We start from the raw sequence: 11,960 nt of genomic DNA on the forward strand, positions 1-11,960 counted from the left end.
TTACGCTAACAGCAACACGACCAACATGTCAGGCTAACAATCAACATATAACGAACTAAACCGAAAACCATGACCATGAAACGCTGAACCGAACCGAACCATGGATTTTGTGAACCGTTCAACCCCTAATCTTTACATGCTGGGAATTTTAAAGAAGCACAAACAGTTGTAAAATTGAAGACATTTCCAAGTTTAGAGAACACCTGCAAAACCTCTAAAGAAAATCATATCACATCACAGGGTATTAGAGCGTCTAATAACATTTAAATAACGTAATAACTAGCATCTGTGATTTCACTCCATCTCCATTACTTTTTCAAACGTCATCGGCTTCACAGCTGATTAATTTAACATTTTAATTGGTGTGTGTGGCAACATTGACATGCAGAGTTTACAACATTCTTCATTTTACAGCGAATTACTTTTTAGGAGGTAAAATAAGTTTGTACTCCTACATTATCTATTTTTTGGCACTTCTTACAGTACAAATAATTGCCATTTGTTCGACGTCCTTGACGTGAAATCCAAACCGCTGCCATATATTGCTTAGCTAAAACACCTGCTGTCGCCATATTTCATTTGCCGGTTGCTGTAGTGTGTGCCGCACAGAAAAACATCCTGTGTGGAGGAGGGGTTTATGATGCATTCAAAGCGTGTTGGGGAAAAATAATATTCTCAGTGAAATAGATGCAGACTGCTTAATGTCATCATGCAAATTTGTACTCAATGGTTATGATTAAGTAATTGTAACTATTGTGTGTGGGGAAACTCCAGATGCATCGACTATGTTCGATATATCATCCACCCTTACATTGGAAGACTTAGACTCCATTCTTTAAGGATCTGTAAAAAACTAAACAATTATCTTGTTTCTGGATTTTCTCCTTTTACATATTTATATTTAGCTGAACTGGCATTGTGTTCCCAGCTACCCCACAATAAAGTTAGTATTTATTATCTTACTCTTTCAAAACAGAGCAACTGCTCCTTTTCCTCTTTTTTTGAACAAAATGCTCAAATATTAATGCAACAGTATGACAATAAATCATTCAACTTCTTATCCAGATAGATCATGATAACTTCCATGCTGACAGTCACTTGATAACATTCTTTTTTAACATAATCCTGACTGATGACAAAGATAGAAATCTGAAAATATTAATGATAAAACTTACACATATGCTTACTTTTAAAAAAAAAAACATAAATTTATGGAATAAGATATGACCCAGCCAATTTAGTCTGCTATATTGTTGCTGACAGAAGGCTTTTTGGTTTCCCTGTAAAAACAAGTAGCCGTTCCATTTGAAGATTAAGCTTCCCAGAAACACTGTCCAAATTCCCCCTCTTGACATTTCTCCACTGTTTAGTCGGATGCACTGTCACATAAGATGCAGAGCTGTGGAAAGTGTTGTCTGCATTGTTCTTCTGGATGTAGGCCCCCCGAGCTTGCAGACAGACTTGTGAAAAATTTCATTAAACAGAAATTGAACTTTTTATTTTTTTTCCCTGTCATTGATGTTTGCTGTGTTAGGTTTTTAAGGATCAGGGAACAATTCAATCCCCTCATGATGCCATCCCAGCTGCACAGCTCTATGTTGACAGAGAGAAGACAGAACGAAAGTAGACACACACCAGCCAATATTGAGGACAATACAGAATTCAGACTTGTTCTGGAGTTTTAAAGAACTCTGCCTAGGGTTACAGCTGACTTTTTCAACTGGATAATACTTGCACACATGCAAGGTGACATATGGATGGATATGGATATTTTAGTTTTTTGTAGTAGGACACCACTGTTTATAGCTACATGTTGGGTTTTTCCTCCGTTTGGGTTTATCTTGTAAAAGATGTTTTCACAGCAAGGGCTCCCTTCAGGGCTTTCTTCAAACACTACATACAGCCGTTAACCAGACGCTATCTTTAAGCAAAATGATGACAAATACAGTCTTTCGCCTATTTCATGACCCCCTGAGACTACAGAATGAGCTGGCAATAAACAATCAGACACCATGAAGAATTGTCACTTCTCAACTAAACTCCAAATTGGGCTTGTATGCGGAAAATATAACTGCCGCCTGTTCTCACAGTGTGAATCATGCTCCTAGTTTGTGTAAAAAAGTAAATAGGGAAAAGGCTCACACAACCCTTTGGAAATGGTAAAGAAAAAAAAAAGAAGATTGTCAGCTTGCTTGTTCTGGAGCGACTCTGCAGCCCTTTCCCTTTTCAGCAGGTCATTTGTGACTCTGATGTTAGGATTTCCACCAGATAGCAGAGCACTGCTACTTCATTAGCTCCTTCTTTGTGCGTAACTGCGCACACACAGTTCTCAATAGTCCCGCTACCACACGCCAATACCTGCTCGTCTGAAAGCACCGAGGGAGACTGTAGGAGCGTGTTGATTTGCATATTGCCATCCTAGATTCTATTTAAGAAAGCCAATTGCTGCTCTCTAAGGCCTCGTGTCTTTGCATTATAGAAACCCCTTAGGGTACCCTTCATGATGGGCTCCATCCCTTACTGTCAAAGACTTCCACATTGGTGGTTCCTTATTTATTTTTAGGCTCCTTTTTCATTTTGTTGTGTGCAGTCTATTCCCACGAGCAGAAATGGAGAGGCCTATATGACTATTAAAAAAATGTTTTGATCTATATTTCTTGATGCTACTTTTCATCGCTACTTTTACTGCAGTAAAGTACCATAACTATTTTGAGTGAAGCTCTGTTCAGTTAGTTCGAAGTTCACTCTATGCATTTTAGATTTGCCACCCTTTTTTATTTCCAAAATTTTCACTGAACTGCCTAAAGACAACTAGATCTAGATGGGAGGCTGCATAGAGGTGAAGCTGTTAGTCCTAAAGCAAGGCCAGAGGTGTAAATCATCCCCTGGGGTCCCTTAATACATGGAGTTAGTATGTTCCTGCACCTTGAGTGTGTGGGTTCTCTCTTGGTCCTCGGTCTTTCTCTCACAGTCGAAAAACAGGATTGTTTTATTATTTGCCCTTAGGTATGAGAATGCAAATATGTATTTTAGTCAAAGAATGTTTTTGACCAGCAGTGTGAGCTGTCAAACACAACTGCAAATGAAACATCCAGGTCTGAGGTCGCTAAGGACTGAGGCAAAGCAAGGCAAGTTTATTTATATAGTAAATTAGAGTAACAAGACAATTCAAGTTGCTGTATATGAACAAAATATAAGAAATAAAAACATAGAGAAACATACAGTACAATGCAATCAGATGAGAGGCAGGTAAAGAAAAGCTGTACTTCAGATTTAATATAAAAATATTTCAGTTAACAGTTTCAATTATATTTGTCACATTTTATGCTAAAAAAAAGAGATAACAAAGCCTTTTAACCAGTATTTAAAGTCACTTAATGTTTCCTTACTTTACAATTCTCCTGGGAGTTTAAGGAAAGTGCAGCTTATGAACTATCTATTGTATCACCATGTTTGGTTGTGGGTATGCGGAGCAGGCTCAAGCTAAAAGGCCTGGATGGTCTTTGCAGTTGATATGCTGACAACAAATATGTGATGTATTTTGTTGTTAAGCTATTCAGTGATTTATAGGAAGTGTAAGAACTCTAGAGCTGGAGTTATATCCTTCAATTTCTTTTTTTTTGTGTGTGGATAAAGGCAGCCACACTTTAGATACAGTAAACTGCTACTGTCTGATCCACTTGTTAGGCAGACCTGCTAAGTCTTTCGTCTTAAAATTATGGAAATGTTCTTCAGCTGACAGAAGGTTTGAATTTGAGGGCTCCAAAATGAAACCAGGGGAACTGAATGTGTGATGTATTTATTAATTTATTTTTTTTATTTGATGTTTTTACCTTCTGAGAAAAAAGTCACTGTTCCTCAAGCAGGGTTTAGACCAGCCATGTGTTGTTCTAGAAAGGCTAGCCCAGTTATTCAGATGTTCCAAAAGAATGGAGGGATAAACGCTGTTAATAAAGGTCCAATAATAACAGCTGTGTGTTTTTTACACGGTCTGCATTTATAAGGATATCATTAAAAACCTTGAAACGGATCGTCTCTGTACCGAGGTGAGCACAGAAGCCTCACTGGGGAACAATGAAGCAACTGATCATTGTTTAACAGTTGAAACGGCTTTGTTAATCAACTTACTGATAAAGGAGATATTAAAAATGGCCTGTAGCTATGCAGAAAGAGCCAATCTAAATTGTGCTGTTAAAAAGCAGTTTAATAACTTTTGTTTTTAGAGCCCTGTGGAAAATGTCTGTTATTAAGTAGATTTGGACTTTTGACCAAATGAGTTATGGTTGGAGACAAATTTTGTGCTCGCACTGGATTTGATAGTGACATAGAGTACAGATTGTCCTTCTGATCTTTAGAACCAAATTCACAAATCCACATGTTGTTGAGCCTCACTTACTGTACAAACATTCACATGCATGCACAGCCCATAGCTAACTTGGTCAAGAGCTTTGTCCAGGGGCACAACATGTGGTTGGAGGACGCGGGAAAGAATGTAACAGCTTTTGTATTAAAAGACAACTTCTCCACCCACTGCTTCAGCTCAAAGGTATAGTTATAAGGTTGAACACCCAGTTGTGTTGAAGCTCCATAGAAACTGCAGAGATCCACACCTTTGGGGTGGATGGGGCCTATTGCTAGAGCTGCTAATATGCAGTCCAATCCGAATCCGACTCTTTTTTTTTGAAAAAGGCAAGAAGACAAAGCCACTTTTGAAGAGATCCCTAGAGTATACCTTTTCCGGTGACAGTTAACCTGAAACAAAACATATTACAGGCTGTGAAATATGACATAGATTTATGTTTTGGCAGGATTAAAACCTTGCAGTTATGTTGAAGTGTTTGAGATCAAACTGTATTAATGTGTTAACCTCAAAATATGCTTACATTCAAAGGCAACCAGACTGTCCCTCAGCTTTTTTGAAGAAGTTTTGACACCTATCCAGGAGTTTTTGTCAATTTTGTTGGCTCGCAACAGAGCAATCCATAGTTGGTCTATGGTTGGTCTGACAGATTGCTGTGGTGCAAGCCAACAGAATTTACAAAGAGTACTGGACGGTGTCAAAGCGTCTTTAAAGAAAATTAGAAGTTTGGTGGCAGGCTTACAGATGTATTGGGCTCCGTGGAACACTCAACTACTTCCTAAACTTAAGACATTTCTTTTGTTTCTGGCTTTTCATTACTGGACTAACTGTGTCTGGCCATTGTTGTTATGGTAACTGTGTTCAGGCACACCAGGATTCATCAGTTCATCCCAAAGAGAAAGACTGAAAACAAAGGAGCTGCTTTAAGTTCAGGAAGTAGTGGAGTCTTCCATAGACTCCATTGTAATCCATTGTAATGACATAATTGTAATAGAGTCATTATTCCATTGTAATGACTCCATATGTAATGATCCTATAAACTATTGATTGAATGAGGTAAGAATCAAATGCATACCATAGGTTTAATATTCATTTGTTAAGAGAATACCATGTAATCTGATTTGCAACTTCACAATTCTGCGCAACATTAAGTTAATTAATTAGCTAAAAACATCTTGACATTTCCTAAATTTAGACAATAAAAAATATTGAGAAGCACTGTTTTTGCACAGATCATTTCTATATGCTATAAACTGACATCTAAAGGGTGAGGAGCTGACAAGCACAAAAAAAAAATTGTACCCCCAGGTACTGTTTTGGATTCAATAATTGCAAATCTGAATATACTCAAAAGGTAAAAAGGTCATTGGAAACTGTAGATCAATCTTTTTTTCTATAACATGCACAAATTGTTGTTTCTACCTCTCATCTTCTGCCTATGCTGTGTATTATCTTTGCTCCTCTTGCCTGTGTTGTCTGTTTGCGTATTAACTGTGTGTCTGCGTGTAAATGCACGAGTGCGAACAAGCTTCTCTGATTACCCCCGCTGTCCACTGCCTATCGAAGCCCGCTTTGTAACTGCAGCCGTGGGCGAGCAGATGGCTAATTGAGCACTCTATCATGTCACCTCCCTTCACAGGGGAGTGAGCCAATCAGCACAGGCCAGACTCCTCCACTGCTACCCCCGCAGACAACACAGTCCCATCCTAACAGAGTCTAGCTTTAGGGGCCCAGAGGGGTTGTTAAGCATGCTCACAGAGAGAGCCTTGTTACAACTGATACAGCATCAAGCCACTGGCTTATTTACATTCTGTCAACCTGAGTGGTTGGAAACACTTCAGTTTGTTTGTGAATGTGTTTTATACTAATTTGGTTGCATTTCATTGTTAAAAATTTAGGGTTTAATTCTACTAAGCCATGAAAAAAGTTTTTTTCTGGTTTTTGATTTCTCTAATTATGTTATTTAAGTTTTTACTAAGATCAGTATGAACATAGAAAATAATTTTACTCTGAGCTTATTCTAAATTGTTATAATAACTGATGGCAGTTTTTAAGATATTTCATATATAGTGCAAAATAAAATCTGTCTAAGCTATATTTGGCTTTTGCAAAATTAAACTAAAAAAATAACTATATTGGGAATTATCCCATTTGATTCTGTTCAATATGACAGGACACATGCAGAATTTAGAAGTCACCCATGTGACCACATAAAGTAGGTTAGAAGATCTCATTAAAACAACAAATAGCACCAATCTAAATATAATTCATACTTGAATCATCATCTTCTGCTTCATCTGGGACAAGGGGGCCAGCAGTCTCAGCAGAGACTACCAGACTTTCTTCTCCTCAGATACCTCCTCCAGCTCTATTTGGGGAAGCTCAAGGCAGTCCAAGACAATATAGTCTATCCAGCATGTCCTGTGTTTTCCCCTTGGAATCCTCTCAGGGGGACATGCCTCTAACATCTTCCAAAGGAGGCATCCATGAGCTAACCCAAAAAGAAGTCTGTGCCACCTCAAAAGAAAAAGTAAACAAAGAGAATTAGTAAATGAATAATTAAATCTGTGAAATCTTCCCATCCCAAAAGAGGTATTACAAGACTTGTCTTTAAGCTTAAAAATTGGAGAAAAATACAGTGGTATTCTTAATTTATGATTGGAGAAACCCAAGAACTGTGAAGAACCTGGGGGCTGTGTTGAACTACAAAAATTCCAGAGTGAATACATAAGTCACCCGTGTGGTCGCTAAAGAACAGGCTTTTCTTTTTCTTTTTTCTTTTTTTTACTTTCCCCAAGCTCAGTGCTTATGGGGTATGGGTTAATCAAGAAGGACCTGGTGGTCAGGTTACTCCTTATGTGACACCTCACCAGTAAGGTAAACAGCTAGGGACCAGTACAAGGAGTACTGGACAACAATCAGAGGTAGAGGCGACCTGATCTATGAATGCCTAAACTGGTTTTGGGGACAAGGTTCGTCCCTTCGCTGGGGGTGGGGTAAGTTTGAGCTTTTACAGTAGGTGAAGCATTATTAGCTATAAATAGTCTAGCTCACCAACTTATAACCTGGGTTCTTGATCCCCACTCCTTTAGACAGGCTGTAATCTCTTCTACTCCGGAGTGCCTTGCAGGTAGAGGCGGAGGCTGACGATACCTCTGCTTGTTTCATCCCCAAGCATAGCCGTCTCATGTTGGTTTTACCCCAGTGGATCAGAGGGTTTTTAGTCTTCTCTGAATGTTGTTTCAGCCTAGCCTGTGGCCCGAACCTCAGTACAGAGTAAGAGCCATCTTAGCATCCCTCGTGGTGGTGGGGTGTTGAATATTGGCCTTTTCAGGAATTACAGAATTCTGCTCGGGCATTTTAAATACTGTAAGGGAAACTTCAGTGACATCTAGAGGGGCATGTTCAGAAGGAATTAACCCCCAGTTCTGAAATGTAGTTGTGTTACATTATCAGACTTCTGTTAAAATCATGAATTGTCTGTGATAAAGATTATGTTCAAACATAGGAATGTCCATCAGTGTCCCTAGCCCAGTGGTCTTCCAGAAGGTCTTGAAGTTGATTATGGGCAAAGTACATGCTTGTTTGGTGCATGATCCATCTGTTTTTTGGTTTGTTTTTCTCATATGTTAAAGAGGGCTTTGCTGTTACCTTGATATAACTATAAATTGATATCACTTGAGACAATAATGAAGCTGCAACGAAAATAAAGATGAGCCATGTTGATCAACAGATTCTTTATTTCTCCTACGAATGGCACATGGCCATGAGACAAGGCCTCTGAGATGTCATCAAAGGTGGAAACGTCGGTTCAGCAAAACTGGTTTCAATTAGCTATTTTACCTTGCTCGGTGAGAGAGCTGTATGTGCCCAAGATAAAATCTCAAAGATATTAATAATGCTCTGTAGGTAAATTGGACCTCAGAATGAAAACTAATTGAATTTGAGAATGATAAGGCTGATGTGGGGAGCTCTTAAAGCTGGCAAAAAAAAGGATGAGTAAAGGGAGTTCATCTTAAGGAGTGCTAGATTGGAATGCTTCATATTCTTATTGACACAGAGTAAAAAGTCATGCTTTAAAGATCGCCAGATAAACACTCTTTGAACACCCCATCTTTGCCTTTGCAAAAGTAGGACCATGTGACAAAGTCTCTACAAAATGAACTAGAATCTTATATGATCCCTGTATGCTGCTTGTGATTGAAAAGGTGGTCCTGTGCTGCTTTTTCCAGGCCAAAGGGAAAAAACATCTCTACATGGAGGTAGGGCTTTGGTTCAAGAACAGTATTCAGGAATCTGGTAGGGATTCACTTTTTTGCTTAAGGGCAAGTTGGGAATATAACATGGCTGGTCTGCAAATACTGTTGAAGGTCAATAATTTTTAAGACCATGTCACCTGCATAAAAATATAAAGAATTTACGTATTTACCGCCAAGTCAATAGTCACTAATCATCAGATCAAATGGTACTGACTTTTATGCTTGTTCTGTATATGTCAATAGAAATGTTTTAAAACCTAAAGTACAATTGGATAAAACAGACAACAGAAATGGATGTTTCTAAGTCAATGTCTGTGATTTTTATCACTTTTTCTTGCTAACCTTTAAAATGAATATATTATGACACCTGTTTTGACATCCGCTACTCAACAACATAAACGATTCTGCCATTTTCTTAGATGATTTTAATCTAACCTCAAGTGCACCAAACCCCAAACGAAATATTTCAAAATGTCTACTCATAGCTGATTCAAACAAACAATTTCCCTCTCATATAAATTGAATATTTAGTCTATTAATGTCCCAAAGAAAGTCCTAAATAAAGGCAAGTAAGCCTTTTTAAATAAAAAAAAAAAAAATTCAGCTTTTTAAGAAAGCACAAATCAAAAATAACAAAAGTGGAAAAATGTAAAAATCATATCAGTCATTCTAAAAAGGACAGCTGGGGAAAAAAGGTCATCTCTTGGGATAGTTCTTTCTTGTTTCTTAAAAATAGTTGAGTACAAAGAGCTAGAAATCTAAATATGCATTTTGTGTTTGTGTTTTTGTCTTAAACCTATATGTATGTGTAATCATCGACATGGAATGATGGATGATTGACACAACAAAAGAGTCACAAAGTGGCTTAATGAGAATGTTGTTCATAAAGGAATGAACCCTGATCTCAGTCCCAAAGGAAATTTGAGGGCAGAGCTGAGGAATTGCATGGGATATTTTGAAACTAATGGCGGTTATGTCTAATGTCCCTCCTTGTAGATTTCCCAAGACTGGGTCAGTGGTCAGAGAAGTCTTCTTTCCCTGATGTGTCCCTCTTCATGGATGGCTTTCTGTATGTCTCCTCTGGCCCTTCTAAGACAATGCCGGATCGACGTGGACGAGACGGTGAGTGCGAAAACTGTTTTCGGAACCAAGGACAAGTCAGAAAACGCGTCACTTCATTTGTAGGCAATTGAAGTTTCATGTTAGTCAGAGGTCTCCTCTAGTTAAGCGCTGATCGATCAATTAGTGTCAACCGTTCTGCTGTCAAGCTGCCAATCTTTTAAGCTGCTCAGCAAACAGTTGTGTCAAAATGATCAATGAATTTGTCTTTGACATGTGTTCTGCATTGTCTTCTGGGAGACCTCTTTCTGACAACTGTATGTAAGACGCCTTTATGGAGGCACAAGGTTAGTCATAGTCTGCTGAGATGAAGATAATAAACTGATTTAAAGTATTCATTTTTTTGAAGCTCCAATCAAAATGTACCGGAGAGGATTAAAACGGAACTTCTGAATTCTCCTCTATTTGACCTGGAAAGCAATGTTAAACTTTTAATCAGATTCCTCTTCCTAGTCAGATTCCTTAGCTGTTTTTGCTGCTGCTGCATCTCCTGCCTTTGCAATGTTCCCACATTGCCAACCAGCTGGAGCATTTGTGGGACCCATGGGTAATTAGTAGAAGGAACCAGCATTGGGCACTCCCTCAGGGAAAGGTGTTTATTCTGAGGTTTGAGGAGTAGGATAAGAAATTCAAGCATGGAGGCTGAAGCAGTACCTGCCACTTGAACAAGCAGTCTCCTTAATATTGAGCCAGGTATCCGTCTCTATTCCCATCACCCCACAGCCCCTTAGCTCTTATTGGTGGTTGAATATGCAAGCTAATGAACTGAGCTCTGGGAGGGTCTGGGAAATAGCTTCCTACGGGTACTTGAGATAAATCTTATCTAAGTATCTATCAAAATGTCATCATCTCTGGAAAAGAAATGCATTTTAGGTTTACAGTTTAATAGGTAGATGCAGTTTGTTAAAACCTGCTTCATTGTGTTTGTTTTTTTAGATTGTAACATTTCCCTTATCTGGGAAAGTCTTACAAAAATTATAGAAAAATGTTCCCATGTGAACAAAGATTCAACTCATGTTCTATGTTGTTTATTTATCAGATGAGAATCACATTTTAATAAAAAAAAAAAAAAAAACTTTGGCGTTTATAGCCCAAGCTATTTCATAGAACCTTTCCTCATGTGGGTTTTTTGATTCTTTCTAAAATCAATATATACACACCTCAAGAAGTCTGACCATGCAAGCATTAAAACAAGAGGTTGAAAATTGATGTTTAGTTCAAGATCTGAGCCCTACTCAGATTTGTAAGTATGTAGCTCTTGGGTTAGAAAAAGAATTTAAGTAAACGTAAGCCCAGATTTATCTATACTGCTTTCCAATTGGAATTGAGTGTAAACTTTGGTGAGGATGTTTGCCTTTATATCCATCTGATTTATTTAGAATTCCCCGACTGATAATTGAAGTTTAGTTCTCTAGGAAGACCCTAAGAGGTCTGATATGTTTATCTAAATAATTAGAATTTGATGAACAAGAATGTCCCCTCGCTGCGGACAAAAAGAGAGATTTGCAGATGTGTTTCCTCCCCCATTTAGGTTTGGTTGAACCAACTTTCAATGCTTTAAGAGCAAAGAAAGAGAATTTTAGCATCCACTTTAGCATCCACTTTTCAAGCTTCGCTGTCAATTCTCCATATCATTTACACCTGGCCTTTGAATGGGCCATGCTATGGTACATGCATGTGGTTTGGTCGATAGGAGACCATTGTATCTTCGGCTGTGTGTTTAGGTTTATTTTTCTACTGGTACTTAACCGTCTGTTACAGTCAAAAGTCCTTTGGCTCTCTGAATCTCCTAAATTGAAGTTTTCCTGTTCCTTTCTTAAACATCCAATATCATGCTACAATTCAAAATAATTAACATTTCCATGAAGCCTCCAGAGTATGTATTTACCAGTTGAATAGAAATATTTCAGAATGGGCAGACAGCATGTAGATAAACCTCTTCATGTAGCCCTATGTGGACAGATACCTCTAATCATTTCGAGCACAGGACATTTCAGGTGAACAACCTTTTAATAAACTAACCAATCAGTAGGCCTGCTCCTCACATTTTGCCTGAGCTGCTATGTTTGTGATAAACTAACTAGCGTCTTCCTGACAAAAGTAATTTAAACAAGCACAAGATCAAAACTGAATAAAAGTCACTTTAAATGCATTGTTTTCTGTGTTGCAACTAGCAAATGTACACTCACCGGCCACTTTATTAGGTACCCCATGCTAGTAAC

At 38.2% G+C, this 11,960-nt stretch overlaps 1 protein-coding gene across 1 annotated transcript in view; it reads left to right on the forward strand.

Annotated features, from left to right (window-relative positions):
- arap2 (ArfGAP with RhoGAP domain, ankyrin repeat and PH domain 2) overlaps positions 1-11,960 on the forward strand; it is a gene marked incomplete at its 3' end in the record, with an annotated part of 133,956 nt that overhangs the window by 102,705 nt on the left and 19,291 nt on the right. The window contains exon 15 of the mRNA XM_015402490.1: positions 9,616-9,741. Coding sequence (XP_015257976.1) covers positions 9,616-9,741 — 126 coding nt within the window. The remainder of the gene's footprint in view (positions 1-9,615; positions 9,742-11,960) is intronic.

The sequence above is a fragment of the Cyprinodon variegatus genome, unplaced genomic scaffold (genome assembly GCF_000732505.1).
Source record: "Cyprinodon variegatus isolate N-32 unplaced genomic scaffold, C_variegatus-1.0 Scaffold1353, whole genome shotgun sequence".
NCBI classification, from domain to species: domain Eukaryota; kingdom Metazoa; phylum Chordata; class Actinopteri; order Cyprinodontiformes; family Cyprinodontidae; genus Cyprinodon; species Cyprinodon variegatus.